We start from the raw sequence: 24,030 nt of genomic DNA, 5'->3' as shown, positions 1-24,030 counted from the left end.
CTTGCCGACATGGAATCTTAGAGGAATGCTAATTTCACGGACAATTTATTTTAGAGTGGCGTAACCGAATCCAAGAGCATCTCAAAATAAAGTGAGATGCTCCCTGAAACCTGGAATGTGTACTTATACACTTATACTCATACTGAGCCAGTATCCTGTGTACTTACACTCATACTGAGCCAGTATCCTGTGTACTTATACTCATACTGAGCTAGTATCCTGTGTACTTAAACTCATACTGAGCCAGTATCATGTGTACTTATACTCATACTGAGCTAATATCCTGTGTACTTATACTCATACTGAGCCGGTATCCTGTGCACTTATACTGAGTAAAGATTGAGCTGCTTGACAGATCGAATGAGGAAGTCGATTTTGAACAACAGCGAACTACGTATAAAGCCTTTATGGTTAAAAAAAGCCTTCACCGATAACCTTATCAAGTGAGCAAGTGAAGACTTCCCAATGCCAGCAACCATTTAAATGTGTCTGAACGTCAATGATTTGGGCTAGGATAGATGAGCAACGGATAGATGAGATGACGGATAGATGAGCAACGTTTGAGTCCATGGGTAGGCTGGTAGACTGATCTATCCAGCACACATCTAGGTGGACACGCCCGCCTGTGATGTCATAAGGGGCCGATTTCCAAAATGGCTTGTAACACTAAACACACCACACCTGCTGGCATGTCATGGGACCTTTAAGACGAAAAGGGGGCTTGCCTCCGAGAAATGCAGCAAGAAAGCTGGGAGATTTCCGACTCAGAAGGCTGGCGTCCGAGGATTCAGGAACACACAATCAAAGTAAGCTCGTAAATTTTCACGCAGCTTTTCTTTCACGCAAGAACATTCACCCTCGGGGCGCACTAGTGTGCGCCCCAGGATATCGCTTTCCTTGATTGGACAATTCAACGAATCAATCAAATAGGCTACCTCCCTCCACGGCATTCGCGTAACACATGTAGAGAAGAGATAGATCGCTAACTGGCAGAGTTGTAATAACTTTCCACCCATTTCAGTGGAGGAATTGGACTCCCCAAGCAAACTCAAAAGGAGCAAGTAAGTTGCATATAAATTCAGTCTTTCGGCCTGTAGCCTATAAACAAAATGAAGCAACCGTCCCATATTTCTAACGGCATTTGAAGTAGACATTTAGACAAAAAAACGGTCATGATTTGTTTCAGTATCAGAATAACAACAATGGGTCAAATAGCAATGGCTGGTGGAATGGCCATAAAGTTGGTCTGTATATACAGTGTAAGCTTGTCCATGCCTTCCAAGTCAGGATGTAGGCTATCAATCTAAATGAATATAATAGGTAAGGCCATCCCCAAAATGCAAAAGAATACAGGAAATCAAATCTACCAAATTCAACATTTTCTGGGGGGGGGGACCCCCGGAACCCCCGTGCAACTGCAAAAAACACAAATAGTTAGAAAACTCATTTTAGAAGCGCACCTCATTTGTTCCACTAGATGGAGCCATTTACCTTAAGAGTTTAGTTGCAGGTTCTCTTGTTTGGAGACATCTTTGATGCTAGATCTTTACTTTATCTTACCAGAATTAATGATTTTCAGCTACACCGTTAGCCGTTAGTTAGGGCCTAGGTGAGACAAAAAGTACAATGTACAAGGATCCAATGTACATGCACAAATGAAGAAAACAATAAATAAAACACACTAGTTTATTACTTTTATTTAAATAATTTACCATAAAAAATTGCAAAACGTGGGAAGATTTCAAATGTGACACAAATATAATTTATTAACCGGATCACCATGACAACAATTACAGCTGTATTGCATAACATTGAATAGAAAGGCGAAAGAAAGTAAGCCATTTGGAAAATGATTCAAATAAAAACACCATGAAACCATGAAAAACAGTTCATAGAATTCTGTATGACATAGTTGTCTTTCATTATATACCCGGTGCTATCCTTTTATGCAACAAGACTGGTTTTGGTAAAGGTTCAGTTAAATGCAGTGTTGAACTTGATCACAATGGCTCATCTCAGGCATTCAAAGCAGCACGGAACGTTTTTGAAAAGCCTGTAATACTCTTCTTGAACCTGCACAGTCAAAGAAAAGAAAACATAATGAACATAATTTGAAAATGTTGTGTGTTGTTCAACCGTTCAATGCGAGTGTTGTGCGATGTGATCCACGTTCAATGGAACTCTGAAGGGCGAGGGCTGTTTGTCAGATCGTCAGGGCTGAGCACTTTGATCGCAGCTTCCCGGCGACCACATTAATATAAATAGTCTGGGAAGCAAAACCGGTTCTTCAATCACCGTTCTCTCACAGGTTGGAAGTAACCAAGACATTTTCGTGGAAGGCTCAATAAAGCGAGTAAGAAATGGCATAAACAAGAGTGAAGATATGTTTATTGCCGGGGGACCAGAGCGTTGAAACCGACACTCGTGGTTGGAAATGTATGACAGTATACAAGTCTGAATGAATGATGAATAAATATTTATCTATGCAATATATATACATATTTTTTTATTTTAATGCAATGTGTACACGTGTCAAATGTGAATGTACAGACACAACGTAATGCTTGATGAAATTCTGAAATATTTTCCCACGGTATGTATTCTTTTCTCACCTTTCTTGACAAGACGCAGAGGAAGATGAAGATGAACATGCCCTGGAAGGTGTTGGCGATGGTGAACAGGTAGGCGGTGAGGGTGGTCTCGTGGAGGATGTGGAGCAAGCCGAACGTCCAGGTGGCCCCCAGCACGAAGAGGAGGGCCAAGGCCCCGCGGGCACAGGACCTGCGGGGGTGGGGGGGGGCGCCAGCACACTTTACATCACCATGAGGACATCGCATAATGCAGCACATCTGTATTACATCACCTCATGCATCACATCTGTATTACATCACCTGATGCATCACATCTGCATTACATCTTCTAATGCATCACATCTGTATTACATCAACTAATGCATCACATCTGTATTACATCACCTGATGCATCACATCTGCATTACATCTTCTAATGCATCACATCTGTATTACATCAACTAATGCATCACATCTTTATTACATCATCGAATGCATCACATCTGTGTAACATCACCTAATATATTACATCAGATCTGTATTACATCTCCTAATGCATGACATCATCCAATGCATGACATCACATATGTATTAGCTCACAATAAAGCTTTACGTCCCATCTGCATTACATCACATAATCTTTACATCAAATCTGTAGTACATCTGTGATACACCATATCTGCATTACATGAATAATGCATGACATCATATAATGCTTTAGATCAGTCGTTTTCAATCTGTGGTACGCGTGCCACTGGTGGTACGCGAGCGCCCTCTATTGGTACGATTTTTTTTGTAAAGTTGAAGTAATCGTTAAAAAATAAATAATTGCATGTACACCCATACACACACTAAACACATAAGCACACTAAACTCATTAAGGCTTCTCACGTTCTGGAGGAGAACTTATCGGCTCTTGAGCAGGAACTTTTAATTGAACTTTCCTGTGACGAGACATTGAAGACTGCCTTCAGAGGCCGGACATTGCTGGACTTTTGGATGCAGCGAATAACCTGCGCTTTCAGACGAGGCCGTGCGCTTTCTCATTCCATTTGCGACCACGCATTTGTGTGAGTAAGTCTTTTCTTCCCTCGCCTTCATTGAGACTAAATAAAGAAGCAGGTTGGATGCTGAACCAAGTCTGAGGCTAAGGCTAACCTCAATCGACCCAGTCATCAGATAACTCTGTTCACAGAGTTATCCACACCCCTCTCACTAAGCATGACATACCCAGAGTCGCCTTTACCAATTTCTTTTTTATTATTATGGGTATATTCCCTTTGAATGCATCACTTTGAAAAGGTCACAGTAGGGGCTATTATTCTTCATTTTCAATGTGTGCCTGAGTACATGCTCCTTCAAACCTAAACATAGTTTATATTCTGACCTTATGGCGCTTACTGCAGTATTTTTAATACTGAAGATTAAATATTTCCGTTGTTTTTCTATAATACACTCTTTCTTACTCATGATTGTTTGATTACAGTGTTTTAGCTGTACACATGATTTCCCTCTTTGCTGTGCATGATTAATGCACTGCAATTGCTTATAACAGGATTGTTTGACTCCAGTATTTGAATATTCATGTTCAATTCTTCATGTGGAATCTTTTGAAGCGGTACAATTTACCTCACATGATTGGTTGACTGCAGTTTTTAAAATTAATATCCTCAATAGAATGACTGTTATGTTTTATGCCAGATGATATCCCCATTTGCTGGGTAGGCCTATTGATGCAGTTCAATTGTTAGCATTGTCACGTTGCTAGTGTTTAAATACAATACATGAGTTTATAGACAGTTTATAGACAGTTGGTTGCTTCGGTCAAATAAAGTTATGTGAATAATAAATCATATTATTAATATTAATGCCTTCTGTGTAAACTGGATGTAGTTATAGGCCTACGCCACTTTATTTTAATTCCGGTGGTACTTGGAGAGCCAAATCATTTCTAAGGTGGTACTCATGGTAAAAAGTTTGAGAACCACTGCTTTAGATAATATCTGAAATATATCACATCTTCATTCCCCACTAGTATAGATCATCTTTGATACTTTTACACTTTTGTCATTGTTAAGTCCAATTTTACCTGATGTTTACATAATGGCTGATTTGACCAGATGTTTTCATAATTGCTGATATTACCTGATATTTTCATAATGGCTGATCTCTGGCTTTTTCACAGCAGTGTGTCGGAAAACTTTGTAGATGATGACTCCGAAAGCGAGAAGATTTACCTGAGCGACGGGACAAAAAACAACACATCTTAATTAGTCTTTAATAAACACACAGTAACACAAATCAGAATGAAAAAAGGATGCATCAAAATATACGTCATACCAAAATGATCAGACACGCGGGCCCAATGAAACTCCAAATGAAGTTGTTCTCTGTACTAAGCCAGCACCTATAAAACAACACAATAAAATACGTTACTTTGCAACACAGTTACCCTAACAACAGTTTCCATTACACAATGCTCAGGCTTCAGGTGTGTTTCCCCACATAAATTGAACCAAACGCACGGCGTTCCCCGATGCCTTTCATCTCCAGCCTTCCCTCAATGAGGAGGACACAGCAGAACCACGACCTCCCTGTCACCTGTTGACAGGCTGAGCGCCAAAGCCTTGAAAACGAGTCCTCAAGCGCCCTCAAGGGACTCCCAAAGAATGCACCCCCATCAGCCTCATGGAATAAACAGCAATAACAACAACAATGTTTTTGAATTCATGTGTATTTGGACGCATGTACTTGTATGTATATATGTGTCTATATGTAGATGCTATATATTATGCACTGCATATACTTCATCTTTAGAAAACATGTTTTGTGCTTGTGGACAACGTTTACTCCTTTTCAAATGTGTTAAGAAAAAAGGAAAAAATATCAATTCATGATTCATGTTTTTCTTGCATAGTTGAAATAAATTACAATCAATCAAAAATCGATCAATCCAAAAACAACCACAGTCGGTCGGCGTCCCACGTACACTTTATCGGTGCCGTAGTACTTGGAGCCGAGCGCGGCGGAGATGGCCACCACCACGGCGGGGCTGCCGTAGCCGAAGATGTAGAAGTTGCGGTGCAGGAAGCCCTTGTTGTAGATGACCCCCACCACGATGAGGTACAGGTGGATGCCCTCGATGCACATCCAGGCGAACGCAGACAGGAAGAAGTAGTGGAGCAGCCCGGCGATCACAGAGCAGAAGAGCTGGAGACGGGTGAGAGAGGGGAAGAGAGGGAGAGGGGGGGGAGAGAGGGAGGAGAGAGAGAGAGGGGTAGAGAGAGGGAGAGAGAGGGTGGGAGAGAAAGCGAGGGAGTGGGAGGAGGGAGAGGGGGACAGAAATGGAGGAGGGAACGGAGAGGGGGGGGGGAGAAAGGGAGGAGAGGGAGGAGAGAGAGGGGGAGAGAGAGGTGTTACGACAAAGGAGGAGAAGAGAGTGGGATATGGGAAGAGAAGGAGAGGGAGGGGAGTAAGAAATTGGCGGCGAAAGAGCAAATAAGATAAACCGGGGAGAGGCATTAACACTGGAACAAACCGCTTTTATGATATCACTCAACGGTTTAAATGAATTGCCGTTTGCATTTAATGAGCATGCGTTACTTTGATCATCTTTGTGGAAATAAAACAATGCCTTGGAAATAGAGACCCTTGATTGAAGCAATAAAGCCTGTTTACTTTGAACTGGAATTTGCAGACAAATTAAATTAGTGGAATTTAATAACATTGCAGCGAGTGAGGAAAAATGAGAAAACATACTAATCCTGGCTAATAATGTTATTATCAACGTGGTGCCGTATGCGTGTGTGTGTGTGTGGCGTATTTGTTTAGGTAATCTCCATGTGTTTTATGGTAGGTTTATTGGTACACACTCATGAACCACGCACACGCTTTCTGTCCAACAACATGGTACCGTGTGTGAATGAGTGAGTGTGTGTTTGCCTGCCGTCATCTCCATCTCCAAATGTGTAATTGTACTTATAATGGTATGAAGACACTAACACACACACACACACACACACACACACACACACACACACACACACACACACACACACACACACACACACACACACACACACACACACACACACACACACACCCCCCCCCTTTCTCCGGCCTCCTCCTCCTCCTACGCGCGGCTACCTTGTGTGTGTTCATGTTGATGCCGACCAGGAAGATGAACTCGGCCATGAAGAGGCTGCAGCAGAGGTTGTTGTGGATGGTGGTGCGGGTGCTCTGGATCCCGCTGAAGAACCAGAAGGTGAAGATGCACATGGAGAGGCAGATGAGGGAGATGACCATGCCCAGCTGGGTGATGCGCATCAGGACGTTGGAGTGGGCAACCAGCTGGAGGAAATATGTTAAAAACACGTTGGGGTCGTTTATCACGGAGAGATTGATTCATACAGCTTTGGTTGTGAAATTCTGTGAGGAAATGCATCAATATGAATCAAATGAGGACCCAAAACACAACAGCGGTCTAAAGCCGTTTGTCAGCTCGAGGCGGGCGATAAACTAAAACGTTTGCAGGCGGTAAAACGTGAGGCGCACTGCACTGCCTTGCTGTTGAAGCCTGGGAAAAAAGCAGAGCGAAGCTGTAACAATGTAACAACTCCAGTATGTACAGTCTAAATGTGCAGTGACGTTGGCGTTTTTTTTCTTGAGTTGACATTTTATTCAACTCGGGGCGTCTGGGGCGCTCTGCCAAAAAACACGAGGCGCTCACTGCCAGAAAAAAGAGGCGCTGAGCTACGCAAAAGCAGCAAGCAAAATGCTGATGACAGTTACAAGGTATAGCGGGCCGGCGCAGCTGCACGCTGATGGCTGGGATTGGGGCCTGCACTGTGTACGTTTTCACATCAGCACCCTCTAGTGGCTGAGTTATGGGCTACAGCTATTTAAACATTTTCAGAGAGGATGCGTAGATTTTCCTTTCCGTAGGTGAAAGGGCCAAAAGTGCCAAGAATAAAACGATTTTTAGATAGAAATTTCCTGGTTGGATTGAACCGTGGGCGAGTGTGTTAGATCTTTTTCTCGCCATTTCTAGTTCATATGTTTTAAGGGAATTCATAGAAAATCGAATTTCTAGAATGTTTTAGGCAACTATCAAGGGCAATCAATTATTTGAAGGCTAACCACCCATAAGGTCTGTGTAAAATAAGTAAGACAATAAAAGAAAGGAAGAGTGAGGGCTTACTTTGTTTTACAACAATGATACGGTCTAATTACATTTTTATCAAATATAATCCTCTTACTTTTACTTCATTTTTTCATTTGTGCCCATCCAAAGTTCCCTGAATCTATTTAGTATTTTAGTATTTACTAATCTAGCTCTCATTGAAAGGTTCTTTCAGAGTGCTCCAAAACACACGTGACCATATAAGGGGCAATGCATATCGTACAGTCATGTGACAGCGGGAGTAGGGCTGAACAATTAAGGCTAGGAATCAAAAGTTAAATAAAGATGTTATAATATCAATCCATGCATTAATTCATCCCCCCACATAAGCCCGAAAGAGCAGTTTATATGTTGACTGCTTCCAATGTTGTGTTGGTCATACTATAGAACAGGGGGGTCAGCAACCTTTTCAACATGCAGTGCCAGTTTGACATTTCCTCGTTAATTAGTGTGCCGCAACAATATATATAAAATTGAGCTGAATCATGACACAGCGACCAAAAACATTTCCAGAAGACCTGGAATTGTACTATTTCCATATAGTCCACAATTATGCATCAACATTTTAAATGTTCTTTTGGTTGTTATATTTGCAACATGGGCTTACAAATTCTAATTACATATGTCCCATCTTGAAACACCATTTTCAGAAACTCATTCAAAAACATATTTGCACTATAGAAATGTAAAAAACGAGAATATATGAGAATGTTGGAACCATCCACATCAATATCTTTAAAACATGTACAGCTTTGCAAGACCATATGAAGGCGATGCATGAAGGCCACTTGCGACAATATTTTCTCTATTACTCACTACATAGGTTTAAAAACTATTAATTGATCCCATTTCAGAACACTGGTTTCTGGAACTAATTTAAACATATTTGCACTGGGAGGAAATGCCCAAAACAGAATAAAGTGCAAAAAAAAAAAGATTATGCTGCCGCATTGGGCTGTGAATTTTTTAATAATAATAAAATAAAAATAAAAAATACTTTATTTTTTTCTTTTTAGTGTGCCAATGATTATGCTGCCCTGTGCCAGTGGTGGCACGCATTCCTAGGGTTGCCGACCCCTGCTATAGAATGATTTATTGCTTGTTTGGTAGATAATACAGAACCTAAGGAACTTTAAAAAGAAAAATCGCACACTAAATCGCAATCGCAATATTGGACAAAATAATCGCAATTCGATTATTTGCCCAAATCTTTCAGCCGTAACCGGGAGTATGAACCACTGACCCCCATCCCGCGTCCGAGCGTCTCTGTACTTACGTTGGCCCGCCCGGAGGACATAAGGATGGCGAAGTGGGTCAGGTGGTCGCAGGAGCACGTGGTGGCGGTGCTGTTGACCTGCTCCCTCGTACAGCCGTGGGTGGCCCAGTGGCCCTGCAGGGTGTCCGGGTCGTACTCCCAGAAGGCACACTTGGTCACGTCGGCGTCCACGTCGATAGGCTGAGCGGGGTGAAGAGAGGAGGGTGAGGTTGGTGTGAGAATGCAGTTTGTTTTCGGTGTGCTGGGTGTGGTACCTCTAGAGCAAACCTAAGGGACTATGTGTAGACCACAACCACTCTTTTGTCACTGTATATATTATTGATGCAGTAATATAACTTTATGTTTGCTTTGGCTTTCTGCTAAACCTTAAATACATTGGACTTTCATTTTTTTGGCTTTGCATTTTCTTTTATGTATCTATTTTATATTATTACTTCAACATATTGTAGGTTTGCTTTAGCTTTCTGCTAAATCTTAAAGTTATCTATCTTATTTTATTATTTCATTGCCTCGTCTGCCTCGTGTATGAAAAGTGCTATATAAATAAAGTGGCCTTGCCTTCCTTTGCCAAATTATTATCCTTTTATCTTATCCTGATGCTTACTACCAATCAATCTATCAATGATGTTGCAGCTCTAGTCTTCATCATAAACATTGCACATTGGAAACAATTGTGGGTGGAAGAAGTTGTCAGTTCAACTGCCCCCTTCCACTGCAGCCAAGCCATTGCTGTGCAAAATTTCACAGTTGGCTTTGTACATATTTGCGTATAATTCCTTTTAGCATATTCCTCATGCATCCTTGAATGGTTCAACGTTGCGTGGAGATGATTCATATTTGAATGGCAACACAACATTATGTTATGAGAAGAAAATACAAATATTTTCAGCAGCTATAACAAGCAAGGCAGGCTTGTTGGTTTGTAAGAGAATGTTTACGGTGATTTAGCATGCATGCAATTCAGAATAAATTAGTTATTTATACGTGAGCAATATTAAAGGTATTATCAGTTTTCTATAATGAGTAACCATTATGTTGTGCATCTTCACGTGACAAAAAAAGCAAATAAACACATGGATGGAACAAATATTGTAATTGACTGTAATTGACATTAATAATGCAATAAAAAAACACTTCCCCAATAGTTCCAGTGGGAAAAATATTCACGAGTTATTAAGAAAAAAACAAAAACAAAGCACTGCGTAGTTCTATAACAATATCGTTCTATAACAATAACGTCAAGCAGGATCTGTCATCATCACGGTGGAGTGATGGGAGTGATGGGCTTTTGATGACCTCTCAAATCAGATACTAACGACTTTAAAAGCGCGCAACAACAAGCCGAAGTGCAAAAGACGCAAAAACGCCGGCAGGCGAGTAAAAACAAAACAAATCGTAACTTTTTAAAGTTTTGCTCTCAGATCCGAAGTGACACACACCACGGTTGCTACGCTATATTAGCAGTGAGAACCGTACGAGTACAGCTAGCCTCAGCAGTATGCAGCTAAAGGTATCAGCGACCGCGGTCCCCCTTTACCTCGTTGTGCCAGAGAGTGAGGGTGATGCGTTCCAGTTGGTAGACGTCAGCAGGTTTGATGGCGGCCGCGACCACCTGGGAGTGGACCGTGATTTCCCCCGATCCGGCATAGCGCGAGTAGTCGGTGACTCCCGGGTCCGAACTGGGCTTCAGGATGTCACCGAGGCTGTCATATCGCACAAACACCACCGAGACGCTTCCTGACGGACCGGGAAGGCGAGGAGAGAAGGGAGGAAGCGGAGGAAGGAAGGAAGTGACTTTATTAGCTGACCTGAAACGATGACGGGGACGCTTTTTACCGTAACTCGTGTGACTCAGGAGGTTACTGACTGTGACCCACAAGTAATAAAAAATCTATATATAAAATAAAATCGTTGTGTATCTTGAAAACTCACACACTTACGCACTTACGCACACACACACACACACACACACACACACACACACACACACACACACACACACACACACACACACACACACACACACACACACACACACACACACACACACAAACGGTATAATAAAATACATTTTGTGCAAATAAATATATGAATAAACATTTCACCATTACTGCGGTCTTTCAGACCATCTTTGGGTTCAATCTTAATAAGATCTCCACTTAGGGACACAGACAGCGGCTCCTGGGACTGATCGGCGTCGAACGTCACCACCTTCAACTCTGTGTGTCAGAAAGGGAATGCAAAGAACATAGTCATAAGAATCTCGAAAAATGCAACTCATTAATAATCATATATATGCACACTATCCAAAATTGGTGATTCTCAGGGGCTGGACACCCAACCCTGGGTCCTATCCCACATTACTACAGAGTACCATGCGGCATCCACCGAGAAAGACACCTCACCCCTTCCTGCTGCTCGTGACGAATGACCAGCATTTGAACTCACGGTAACACCCTTACGACCCCAACCTAAATAACTACACGCCATTAATTAGGATCATAGTAAAGCATTACTGTCCACATGTGAACCGGTATGAGGTATAACCCGGCGGGCCTCTCACCCATCTCACTGGCTCTGATGTCCAGCTGGGTGGGGCCGCTGCTGCCCCGGGCCAGAGCCAGGGCACTCTGCTCCAGCGCGTGCAGCAGCTTGGTCACGGTGTTCTCCCTCAGCTCCTCTGCCATCCGGCTCCATGCCACCAGCTCCTCCTTCTCCACCAGGTTGTTCACCGCCGCCACCAGTTGCTGTCCCCCAGCGCCAGAGGAATGTATGAATACGTGTCGTATGGGGACTGCTTTGTGTTTTTATGCATGGCGGTATGGTTTGTATTTCAGGTGTGCTCTGAATAACAATTAAGATGAAAGGCACGTTCAATGTATGTAGGTACGTAGGTGTGTATGTTTGCATGTATGTATGTATGTGCATATGTATATACATTTGTATATAACTATACATATGTACGCATGTATGTATGTACATATGTATACACGCGTATATATGTCTGTCTGTTTGTATGGACATATCGTATATATGTATACATGTATGTATGTATGTATTACATACATACATACATACATACATACATGTATATACTTATAGACGATATGTCCATACAAACAGACATATATCCGTATATACATATGTACATACTATGTATGTATGTATGTATGTATGTATGTATGTATGTATGTATGTATGTATGTATACGTATGCATGTATGTCTGTCTGTCTGTATGATATTGTATTGTTTTCCGTTCATTTATTTGAGTGAGCTATGAGTAGTATAAATAGAACAATCGTATAAAGGAGTAAGCTTGAAAAATGTTTTCCTAAAATGATTTTAATCATTTAATCATTTCAATTAACCATCTTAATCTCAGACTGTTTTCAAGCATATCCTCCAAAACGTTAGAAAACGGAGCTCACAGTGAGAGTGGCGTTGACAGCACTGGGCTCGCTGACGGCATGATTCCCCTCGAAGCGCCAGGCCGAGCGAGACAAGGCCTCCACGTACGAGATGACCTCCACCGAGGTCAGGTCTCCGGACGTCTTCGCCGTGATCTCTCCCAGCATGCTCCTGGGCTCCGTCAAGTTGGCGATCTTCAAAAGGAATAACACCGTCAAAAAAAAGAGAGATTGGGCTTTGAAGTTTTATTTTTTAGAATCCCAAAGCTATCATCTACAAGAAGTTGATGGTCGTTTTGATAGAGGCAGAAGATATCTTTGGTGTTTATGCTAGAATATAGAACAATTTATTTTTTTGTGTAGAACAATAATTTTATGAATTTTATTTGGATGGTATGCTGACGAAAACAAAATGTCCCTATTCATATGGCTATAAATGTATCTATTTATTTGCAACATATAAATCTGGAAATGGTGAGAGATGCAGTAGGGCAAGTAGAACTTTGTCGCTAACTGCGACAAATAACATTGCAATACATTATAGCAAATCAAAATAACCTTTCATTAAGCTACTTAAAATGATACTGCATGTAAAATTCCCATGCTTTGAATTCTTTGATTCAGATATCTTGTAAAAAAAAAAATTCATGTCTTGACACATTCTCACCAACAGAGGGCAGTGTCCGACTATGTTTTAAAGCACCATCCATTGAGAATAGCAGCACTCACGTATTCAAGAGTTCTGTTGACAGTCTGTGTGAGGCACCCGGCGCTGTCATGGCAGTCTTTCTGAGGGTGCACTGAAAGCAACAATTAGTAAAAGTGTTAGGTTGATAAGTGGGTTTTGTGATCTCACAGGCAAAATAAATTCACACATTGTTTTTAAATTGCACTGGAAATTGTATGGTGCTTAATATGTGTCAGTTTTCTTTATCATCCCAATAGCCTTAAACTTTGGGAAATGAATATTGCATGATGATTTCCAATGAGGCTCCCACTTGTGTAGCTCTTATTATGCTGTGGGTGTATGTGTGTGTGTGTGTGTGTGTGTGTGTGTGTGTGTGTGTGTGTGTGTGTGTGTGTGTGTGTGTGTGTGTGTGTGTGAGAGAGAGTTTGCGTGCATGTTGGCCTACGTGGGCCTAAATGTGTGTGTGTGTGTGTGTGCGTTTGCTATGTATCTGTATGGGTCTGCGAGTGAATTTGTGTGAATCTGCCTACATTTGTGTGTGCCTAGGTGTGTACCTATGTGTGCATGTGGGTCTCTGTGGGTCTGAATATGTGTGTGTTTGCGCGCGCGCGCGCGCGTGTGTGCGATTGTGTGTGCGTGAGCCTTTGTGTGCCTGTGTGTGCAAATGTGTGGAAGCACAGCATTTACAGAGCTAAAGTATATACATCATTGTCCCGCGTATACCTCGGCAGTGTGTGCCGTTGTCGGGCTGGAAGTGTGCGGGCCCTTTGGAGGGGCTGAAGTCCCGCTGGCAGGTGCAGTAGAAAGATCCGTTTGTGTTGTGGCAGTTGGAATACGGGCCACACCGCTGTGCCGCCTCGCACTCATCAATGTCTTTACCGCAGCGCCCAGGTTGTAAATGGTCACAAAAAAAAACCAAAAAACAGATAATTTTTTTAAACTTTAAATATATATTTTTGGGTGTCATTTCATTTCATTTAGCCAGCATTTGTGAAATCTGTTGTGATGTTAAATTCTCGGGTCAGCACAAGAGCTGTGTTTATGGCACAACTTTATAGCTCCATCCTTCTGATTAAAAGCCACAAAGTCGATATAAACGAGATGCAAATATGTGGTGTCGTAATGGAATTTTAAGAGTGTGTGTGTGTGCGTCTGTGTGCGTGTGTCTGTGTGTACGTGTCCGATATTGTAATGGGTTGCATTCCATTGCACCGCATTGTGTTGCACAGTTTTGAAACGCTAGGAAGAGAATGACGCCACACTGGCGGCGCGTGCATGAAGGCAAAACAGTGAGCTGTTAAACGATCCATTGTCATTTCAGACCAATCAGTCCGGGATTGTCCTTAAGCGTCCTCCCCTCACGCACCCAGGGGGGCTGGGGGGGGGGGGGCGGGTTGGGGGAGTTGGGGAGGTTGAGGGAGGGACGTTACCGGTGCAATCTGTGCTGCCGTTCAGCCCAGTGGAATGGTAGCCGGGAACGCACGTGCAGTTGTAGCTGCCGTCGGTGTTGGTGCATCCCGCCCACTCCCCGCAGATATTGGTCCCGTTGCATTCGTTGTCGTCTGTGGCGAAGCGGGAAGAGGAGGAAGGAGTATACGTGGAAATCAAATGGAAAAAAAATCTGGGTTAGTTGCAAACGAAAAGCCTAAAGAAGAGGAGGAAGCGGAAGGAAAAAGAAACAATCCGAAAGCTGCTGGCCTACTTGGGAAGGGGGAGGAGGGGGGGTGGGGGGGGGGGGGGGTTGTTGGGTGTAAGGGTTGTGGTATCTCAATGTTCCTGGGCCGGCGTCTATTCCTAACGTCATGTCTCCGAAAATAGTTCTGGTGGTTTTTGCAATTATCTTTGTGCTACATCTGATAGCTCCGAAGACGCGTCTCTCCGTATCGCAGATAGCCCGACAACACTAAACCTTGCGGATTTATTTAAAAGGGCGTCTTCTTTGTCCCTTCCGCGCTAAAGTGACGTAGATTGCTAAAGAGCCACAGACGCAGAGCAACAGACGCAGAAGTACAACTTGGAGATGGGAACAGACAATTGGCAGGGTTTCTGTGTCGCTCAAAGTTTTTTTTGTGTGCTGACAATATCAAACATTTTGTTTTATACCGAGAGTCATTTCTGAATCAACCAAACGACATGAGCTAAGTGGTGGGCCTCCTCTGGGTATAATCTCAGGGTAGTTTTTGATGTGATTTACTAATTAAATCATTAATCTGTGGAACAACTTCATTAAAGCTGACGCCATCACAGGGCTGACTCGTATTCCTTTGGTCCTCTGGTAGCCTGCATTATTAGTAAGTCCTAGAGAATATTATTCCTCATCTTATCGCTCTCGGAGGGAGATGCATACCACACTGTACAAATCGTCTTCATTATTTTTTGTGCAAAAAAGGTCTTTAATAACCTTTCAAATCGGTTCTGGTCGTCAGGGAGAAAAAAAAAGAAGTAAAATAAATCACTTGGAGTGAATAAGAAAGCCTCTATTCCTTTCTTCTTCTGTGGCGCTGTCAAGGCGTCCATTTTAAATGACCTTCCCCCCAGTCCCACTTTGCTGGACTTGACCCTCCCAGACTTTCTGCTGTTGTCTCCTTTTCAGTTGAGCCATAATGGCCACATCAGTCTTCCTCCCCCATGTACTTTGTGCATAAAAACCTGTCCAGTAAGGGATATCCTGAGCTCCCAGAATGGGTGGAGACGCGGGATTCAGGGGAAATATCTTCACCACATTCCAGAACCTTTTGAACCGTTATTGTCGCACACACACAAACAGCGCCCACAGGAACCCTCAAATAAACCCCTTTGGTGTCTTCTCCTACTGCAACTAATGTACAAGAATGTGCTCTCTGCTCCATTCGATTCAACATCCACTAAGCGAGAATAAAAAACAATAAAAAAACAAACAATGGAATAAAGGGGTTTGCTTTTTAGAGGAGATAATCTCTAATTGGCGTGATTTGGATTGATCCAAGCCCCCATCCATTGATTGAGTGTCTCCGAGGGTCGATGAGAGATTTCCTTGAATCAACTCATTACTTGATACGAGTAAGCCTGAAGTAGAAAAGCCCACAGGTGCAGACACCATGAACTACGCCATGGCATAGCATTTACCAAGGAAAGGAAGAAAGAACCAAAGAAAGAGGCAACGGCCGCGACATCACTTCATTCAGGTCGGCCCAGCACTAATCATACACAGAAGCCCTCCAAACCCCGCCCCTGCGTCGGTCTGTGCGTTTGTTTGGAGGTCAGCGACTGCTCCGTGCTCAGATTGCTCACCTTTCTGTTAGGCCCCTGAGATGTGTAAACCTGACCGTGATTAAAATCAAAGATGGAAGGAAACTAGAAAAGCTACCAAGAACGCGATTTAAGTAGCGGCTACTTAAAAAAGAAAGCACAGGCCCATCGAAAGTTCATGGTCAGTAACAGAAGAATATCTTTTTATTTAATTTGCTTTTCCATTTTTTTTCTCCGTACTTTTATTAGAGATGACCTCACTGAGGTTTGGATGCCAGCTGGTAGTCGCTGAGCAACAAGCTACTTCATACAACGTCGTTTACAAAATAACCCCAGCGCAGCTGTTATGGTGTGCACGGATCAAACCTCATGCAATGCAATCGTTTTAACAGTATTATTCATCATTATAATTATAATAATATTTATAAAGCTCTTATCATTTAGGAGAGACGGAGGTCCTGTAAAGTGGTTACAAAACGCTAATGAAAAACGAACTAAAGACTGTCCGATACAAACACGTCAGTTGAAACGGTCCAGGGTCACGGTGCCCTCAGATGGCCAGGGAGTGCCTTCTAAAGACGGGGGCGGCAGAGCAAAACGTCCAGTCCCCCATGGAGCTTTGTCCTGGGGGTGAGGAGTTGCAGGCGGTTGCCAGGCCACAGACTGCGGGAGGGGTTTGGGGTGTTGAGGGCTTCTTTTGGTAGGGTGGTGTGCCGAAGATGGATTTGAATGTCAGGAGGAGGGTTTTGAGTTCAAATTCGGGAAAGAGATGGGGAGAAAGAGTGCAGTGATGATAGGATAGAGGGTGATGTGTTGATGTTTTTTTCGCACTCTCATCGGGATATAGACCGGACCATCCAGCGTATTCCTACTACTTCTAGCAGTAATACTGTTGTACTGAGTATGTGATGTCTGGAAAAGGCAGTGCTACATTCATAATTTAAGCAGTGTTGAGCAGTGAAGAAAAAAGAGAAAAAAGATTAATCATGTTTTTCCTGAAAAAAAAAGCTGTGTTTACTCTGGCAGAATCACAAGTCCTCTCTCTCACTTAGCAACGTGTCCAATCCACTTCTAATTCTCTACACTTGTAAACCCAACAGGTGTGGTTATTACCTTTTTACATGTTATGTTTAGCAAACAAGTAGTTTAAGAAAAGCCAATATTTCAAACTGGTTAAAGAGATAAACACCTGCCGAAAGCCACAGATCCATTGATGTGAGAAGTAGAGAAAATTGTGATATAAGGCATCTATTTCCAATAGCTTTTGTTGTTGTTGTTGCAATTTCAAATCATCCACTGGCTAAGCTATTTCTTTTGCCATCCAGGCCTAAAAGTAATTACTTTTCCACTGATACATGTATCAACCTTGTGAGTCAAGCATTTTGCTAAAAACATGTCATTCCTTTGCCAACTCGCGCGGTTATATGCGCACAAAAGAGCACAAACGCACACAAAACCCAATTACATCTCCCGCCTAATGTTTCAGAAATAAAGTTCTCCACGCGTAATGACGATCGCTCTTTCTAACATCAAATCCTCACATAAAACACCAATGTAGTGTAAATCCACACACACACACACACACACACACACAGACACAGACACACACACACACACACACACAGACAGACACAGACACAGACACAGACACACAGACACACACACACACACACACACACAGACACAGACACAGACACAGACACAGACACAGACACAGACGCACACACACACACAGACACAGACACACACACACACACACACACACACACACACACACACACACACACACACACACACACACACAGACTATAGGGAGTCGTGGCCCACTCCACCCCACCCCCCCCAAGCCCCAGACGTTTGTCTGTGTCAAGGCCGTTGTTTTGCAGTCACGGCTGGGTGAATGGCTGGTTCTATTTACCGTTACAAAACTTGATGCCGTCGCCGGTGTATCCGTGTCTGCAGTAGCAGCCCCTCAGTCCGCTGTGGGATTCGCACACCGCCAGCAAGTGACATTCGGGGCAGTTGTCAGCGCGGCACAGTTTCACCGCACCGTAGACCCATGCTGCGCAGCCAAACAGAGGGGACACACCATCTCAATTTTTGGGTGACGGACGCATTTGGGATCACGGCTCAGGTAGAAATCCGGCGAACCGGTTCGCTGTTTAGTTTCACTTAGCAGTTTGACTAAAGGAGCTCAAGGTGAGATGGGGATGCAGGTCATTAAGAAGCAGCTGGGGGGGGGGGGTCTCGCTTTAGGACCCCCTGTAGAGTCAGGTTGGACCGCTTCGGACATCAGGGATCGAACCCGGTAACTCTCGAGCCCCCATGGATTCAGAGACATAAGCCGCTACTCTCCTAGCCAATTCTATCCTAGCTGGTCTCCAATGGTTACACGCGAAAGCCAGCCTAGGATCGGTTCCTATTCCTCTTCCACGGTCACACTGTGAGTGTGTCGTCGTACAGTTTTATCATGGGAGCTGGGCCCTTAGTGGGGAAACCATTCCTTCAAGCCACCTGGAGTGTTTTGATGTATGTTACATCTGGTTACAAAACGTTAAACTACCCCAAACCCCAGCTGCTTGCATCACTCTGTACCTGAAAGCCCACCGTGTTATGCGGATAATGTATCATTTGGTGGTATGAAATAAGAAAAAGCCCTTACCTGTTAAAAGTACAAGTTTCATCGGGGACTTGAGCAAGGAGTCCATACTCTTGCGCTGGCTCAGGATTTCACTTTTAGTGGAGGCAAGCAGGGGGTGGTTGGGTGGGTGTGTGGCTGGTGACGTGGGCCGCTTCCCCGCATCAGGCTTCCTGTTTCCCTAAACCTGGCCCTTCCTGGCCTGATCTTTAATCAGCTTTCAGAGGCACACACGGAGGAGGAGAAGCAGAGGGAGAATGAGGAGGCCTTGCCGGTGTCTAAGCACGACAGAGAGTCTCTTTTTGAAACACACACTTTTTTTCCTTTTTTTTTCCTCCCAACATTCAACTCTCGCCGTTGTTTCCCGAGCCCACTCCTGGCCTCTGTAGATCACTTTTATTTCACCGTCATTATTCGTAACCTTTTTTTCTTTTAAGGCTGAAATTGGCCAAAAAATAAAGAGTTTTTAACATGCAACGTGACTCTGGTCTCCGCCATGTTCAGGCTAACCTTGTTCCATTGTTCCAGGGAGCCGTCGGCGGTACAGTAGGCTATGTAAACACTGGGCCAAAACAACACTGACTGACGGACTGACTTGACCGAAGGACAGCCCCCACCCTCTGTCCCACTCCCACACACAAACCTCCCTTTCCTCAGTATGGTCTACATGCACGTAGACGTGCACACACACACAAGCGCGCACAAACACACACACACGCACGCACGCACGCACGCACGCACGCACGCACGCACGCACGCACGCACGCACGCACGCACGCACGCACGCACGCACGCACGCACGCACGCACGCACGCACGCACGCACGCACGCACACACACACACACACACACACACACACACACACACACACACACACACACACACACACACACATATTACTCGGTGTTTTGTGTCCTTCACTGTCCAATGTCGATGTTCCAGAGGGGTAAAATATACCGTGGCTTAAGGAGATTTGTAAACATAATGTGCCTTCGTCCCTTTAATTGAAGGAGAGAAAAAGTGGAAGGGTTTGACATTGACTGTGATGTTTAATAAGTACAGACTTCTAGAGTTATAGTCGTGAGTTTTATATTTACTGTCCGCGTTTGCATGTCTCTCTCTGGACACTTATTTGAATGATGTGCGGTAATGTTTTATGGTTATTCAGGTGGCGTTCTTGTCAGCTGGATGCAAATCCAGTCGCAGCTTCACACATTTGGTGTGTGTGAGGGAGTGTTTGTGTGTGTGTGTGTGTATGGGTGTGAGAGACACAGACACCATTAGGGGATAGACACAATTGCAATGTATTCTCTGTCTGCTATAATATGGCCTCGCACTTATAACCATCACTTCAATGAGTGAAAAATTACATAGTTCAACCATTTTGTTTGGCTTTTATGTTTTACATCTGGGGAATACAAAAGACACTTGGATAGCACTTATTCAATATTTTCCCTTTTTTATTTTATACTTTATAGTCTGGCGAACATTACTTTCTCGGTCTGAAAGTGCATTCAAAAGACCCACGCTGTGTAAATACTTCGGGACAAATATCGTTCAATTCTATTGTTAAAATTTTTTGTGTGTGTTTTTGTCCATGTGTTCACGTGTGTGTGTGTAACACGTCAAAAAGAACAACGTTTCGATGGCGTTTCGATCAGCGTGCTTAAAATAATTTGCTGTGATGTGACCAAAAACGGAGGCACCAGAGCAAGGGAGAGATAAGGGTCTTTGTGTTGGAGTATACACTGCGCACTGTGTCTTTGATGATAAGCAATAAAACAACACGGCCTGCACTTTTTATTTCGGGTAGTTCAACACCAGCCATGCTGTAATGACCCTATTCTTCGGCTGGGAAATGAGAATGGGTGGATGTCGGTCGTTGCTCCAACAAACGTCACGGTGCAAAAGCATAACTCACAAACCAACAAAGGGCTGTTGATTGTACATTGCTGGCACATCTTTCCACTCTCTCTTTTCAGAATCACCTTCTTTTTTTTTTTTCGGCTCCCCAATGACACTGCCAGGGAAATTAAACCACACAACACGTTCTCATATTTTTTTTAAGAGGTTGTGATATACAACACCCCCCTTCCCCCTTCCGAAAAACAAAACAAACAAGCATAAATATTAATTTGTGTACAATTGGGCTAAACGCTGAGCTGGGTTCAGGGTGGATTAGCCATGGTGGTCAAGAGGGGGCTATAGGACAAGCCCAGGAGAGCTGAGACGCTGCCTGACACAACAGGACACAACTGGGCGTCTGGGCTGGCACATTCAGGTGCGAGGGAGGCTCACCACAAGGTATTCAGGTGTGATGGAGATTCATTCATGTTGTCCCGCACAACAAACACTTGAATAGTTCCCACTGGGATGGGGGGGTGGGGGGGACGGGGTGCGGGTTGGTGGGGTCGGTGGAAAGAGTTCTTTGTGGCCTGCATTGAACCGTGGAACGTGACTGCCTTTGGGGGCTCTGGGTTGAATTGCTCAGGCAGCGCAGGCATTGAGCAGCTCATGCCTTGCTGTTAGGGAGAAAAAGGGCAGCTGCTCCCCAATACCAGCCATTAGAATTACTCTGCATTTCTGTACTGGGGAAAGCGATTGGTGGAGAGAAATAAAACCCGGAGACATCTGAATGTCTCTCTCTCTCTCTGACACCAAACCCCCCCACGCCAACAACTCCATCCCGATGACGAGGAAGGAAGGAGATGTTATCTGGAACAAACCTGAGCTGATTGCTCCTTTCCTTCTCCATCCTTTTTTGTTTTGACTCAGGAAATCTCTCCTATATTGAAGGCATTTCTTTTGCTAAGCTTGTAACGGCAGCTTGCTCGCGGCGTAACGAACGTCGGGGCGTAAGAAGAAAATAAAAGTAAAATAGCAAAAATCAAAACACCTTGGAGTGATGATTTCTTTGAGACGGTGAGAAAGCAGCGTCGTGTGTAAATGTTTTTCCTTTTTCCTTTTTCCCCTGCACTCCCTCTCCTCCCTTATGAATATGGAGATGTGGTCGTCTCTACGCCGTGGCAGACACTTTGCGGTGGTGGTAGAGAGTCTGTGGGTGCGCGCAAACAACAAAACACACCCGAAAAAAACCAAGAGGCGTTGTTGACGCTATCGGGGGGAGCTATTTCAGCTGGAGAACACTGTATACAGTCAAACCAGAGATGTATGTTATTTGGACGGGTTGCACACACATGTGTTCAGAGGTTGGGCCCTGATGGGGAGCCTGGATGGGAGGGCTGGATGCTGGGGGGGGGGGGCACAGATGGCAGCCATCGTCTCATGAACTTAGGGGCTCCTGAATATTTCAGTGCGCAGGGGTTGAGCAGACAAAGCAAGCGTGCTGCTCAGGTTTCACAGGGCCCAGCTGGTGTGTGTGTGTGTATGAGACGCGGAGACGTGGTTTTACCAGGCGCAGCACGCAAACTTCTTCCGTGATCTCCGAAGCAGTTTGAGATTTGATAATTTTTTTGGTAAATTTTTTTTCTATGAAGGTTTGAGCAATCCTGCGGTTTTTGCATTTGGAACGAAAACAGAAGGGAAAAAACACATTATTTATTCAATGTTCACGCGTATCTTGAAACCCTGATGAAATACGAAAAAAAATAAAGGTGAAATTAATAAATAGATATATTTATTTTTTAGATTACAAGGCATGTATTATTGTTAGTAGGACAAAGTGGGTTACGGCCTGAATAATTGATGGCAATGCTTGGTACCAATTAACATCATGGTGTAAATTGCCTCAAACTGTACCAACATAGCATAGTATACTAACATTGCATTAGAGAGAAGGCAGCTGAGTGGATGATGTACCTATGGGGGATTATCTGGTGTAGTACACAAATGGAGCCAGAGTAGATACTATAGTAGGACCATCTATACCAGAGTAAAACAACCATAAAGCAAAGCAATTTATCTTACCCGGCATGATTGCAAATTTTTCAAATTAGGAGACTATTAAGTTATTATTGTATAGATTTGTATGTTTATATATATGTATATATATATATATAGCAATAATGCTACTTCTATAATTCAACTACTTCTAGTCTCATATTACTACTCATATTTACTTATGATAATAATATTCCTTGTGTTGCTCTTTGACAATGGAGGGTTATACGGTCAGCGGTCATATTCGTCTTTTATTAAACAACAAAAATGCATTGCATTTTGCACATTAGTGACAACTAACTAAGCATTCTACAGTACTTTACTGTGCTGGATACTGACAATTACAACTTCTTTAGAAATTAATAACGAGACAATGGTCGCCCAAACAATCAAAACAATTGAATAAATTAAAATTACAACTTTAACAGAGAATATGTCAATATATATTTTGTGTAGTGATGGCCAAATGATTCATTCAACATGCGGAACTTTGACATTGAAAAACCCTGAACCAATGAGCGCAGATTGGGGAATGACACGCAACATGTAGGACCCACAGACCAGCGCATGATTCATAGAGTTCACACCAAAACAGCTATAGCTACAGCAATTCTTCCACACTTACTAACAGCATTGTTCCCGTCGCCTTCAGGAAAGCTGTGCAAAAAAAACAATAACAAACGAAAACCAGTTTTGGCTCTGGCCTCAGTGTTGGCCTCAAGTGGTCTGGACTCAGGACAGAAGCCACTTCCTGTCACAGCTGCACAACAAGGAAGTGATGCTCCGCATTCCCCTTTGAAGATAGAGTGTCTCGCACGGTTCACCTTACTTCATGCTGTACAAAATGGCAGTGTATCTGGGCATGATTAAAAATGATATGTGAAACGTGACCGATTTTAGGGTAAGGAATGCACTGAGCATGTGAAACCAGCTTGTATACTCCCTGTCCTTAACGTGGATGTTTATTTGGGAAGAATAATGTTCAAATTAACTGTACAGACTGATTCTGTTCGGCAAAGCTATAGGACAGCTCAGCTCACAACTATTTCCTTGCGTTTTTTAAGACAACAATGGCATGGCACCAAATCCAAGCAAGTAGCGGATGTTCAGCGAAGCAAAACCAAAACCGTCCTTCCTTTT

The 24,030-nt window shown here is 43.4% G+C and overlaps 1 protein-coding gene across 1 annotated transcript; it reads right to left on the bottom strand.

The window, feature by feature from the left end:
- Nucleotides 1-665: 665 nt before the first annotated feature.
- adgrl4 (adhesion G protein-coupled receptor L4) lies at nucleotides 666-19,506 on the bottom strand. The gene is made up of 16 exons (XM_056604112.1): nucleotides 19,015-19,506; nucleotides 18,271-18,414; nucleotides 14,555-14,686; nucleotides 13,848-13,997; nucleotides 13,166-13,236; nucleotides 12,458-12,631; nucleotides 11,592-11,775; nucleotides 11,134-11,247; nucleotides 10,566-10,765; nucleotides 9,029-9,208; nucleotides 6,717-6,920; nucleotides 5,560-5,780; nucleotides 4,911-4,977; nucleotides 4,716-4,807; nucleotides 2,613-2,781; nucleotides 666-2,073 (listed from the first exon to the last, which is right to left on the bottom strand). The coding sequence occupies exons 1-16, from the start codon at nucleotides 19,058-19,060 to the stop codon at nucleotides 2,011-2,013; spliced, it is 2,211 nt and encodes a 736-aa protein (XP_056460087.1). The 5' UTR covers nucleotides 19,061-19,506; the 3' UTR covers nucleotides 666-2,010.
- Nucleotides 19,507-24,030: the final 4,524 nt, after the last annotated feature.

The sequence above is a fragment of the Gadus chalcogrammus genome, chromosome 12 (genome assembly GCF_026213295.1).
Source record: "Gadus chalcogrammus isolate NIFS_2021 chromosome 12, NIFS_Gcha_1.0, whole genome shotgun sequence".
NCBI lineage: Eukaryota > Metazoa > Chordata > Actinopteri > Gadiformes > Gadidae > Gadus > Gadus chalcogrammus.
This window is presented reverse-complemented; position numbering and strand designations above follow the sequence as displayed.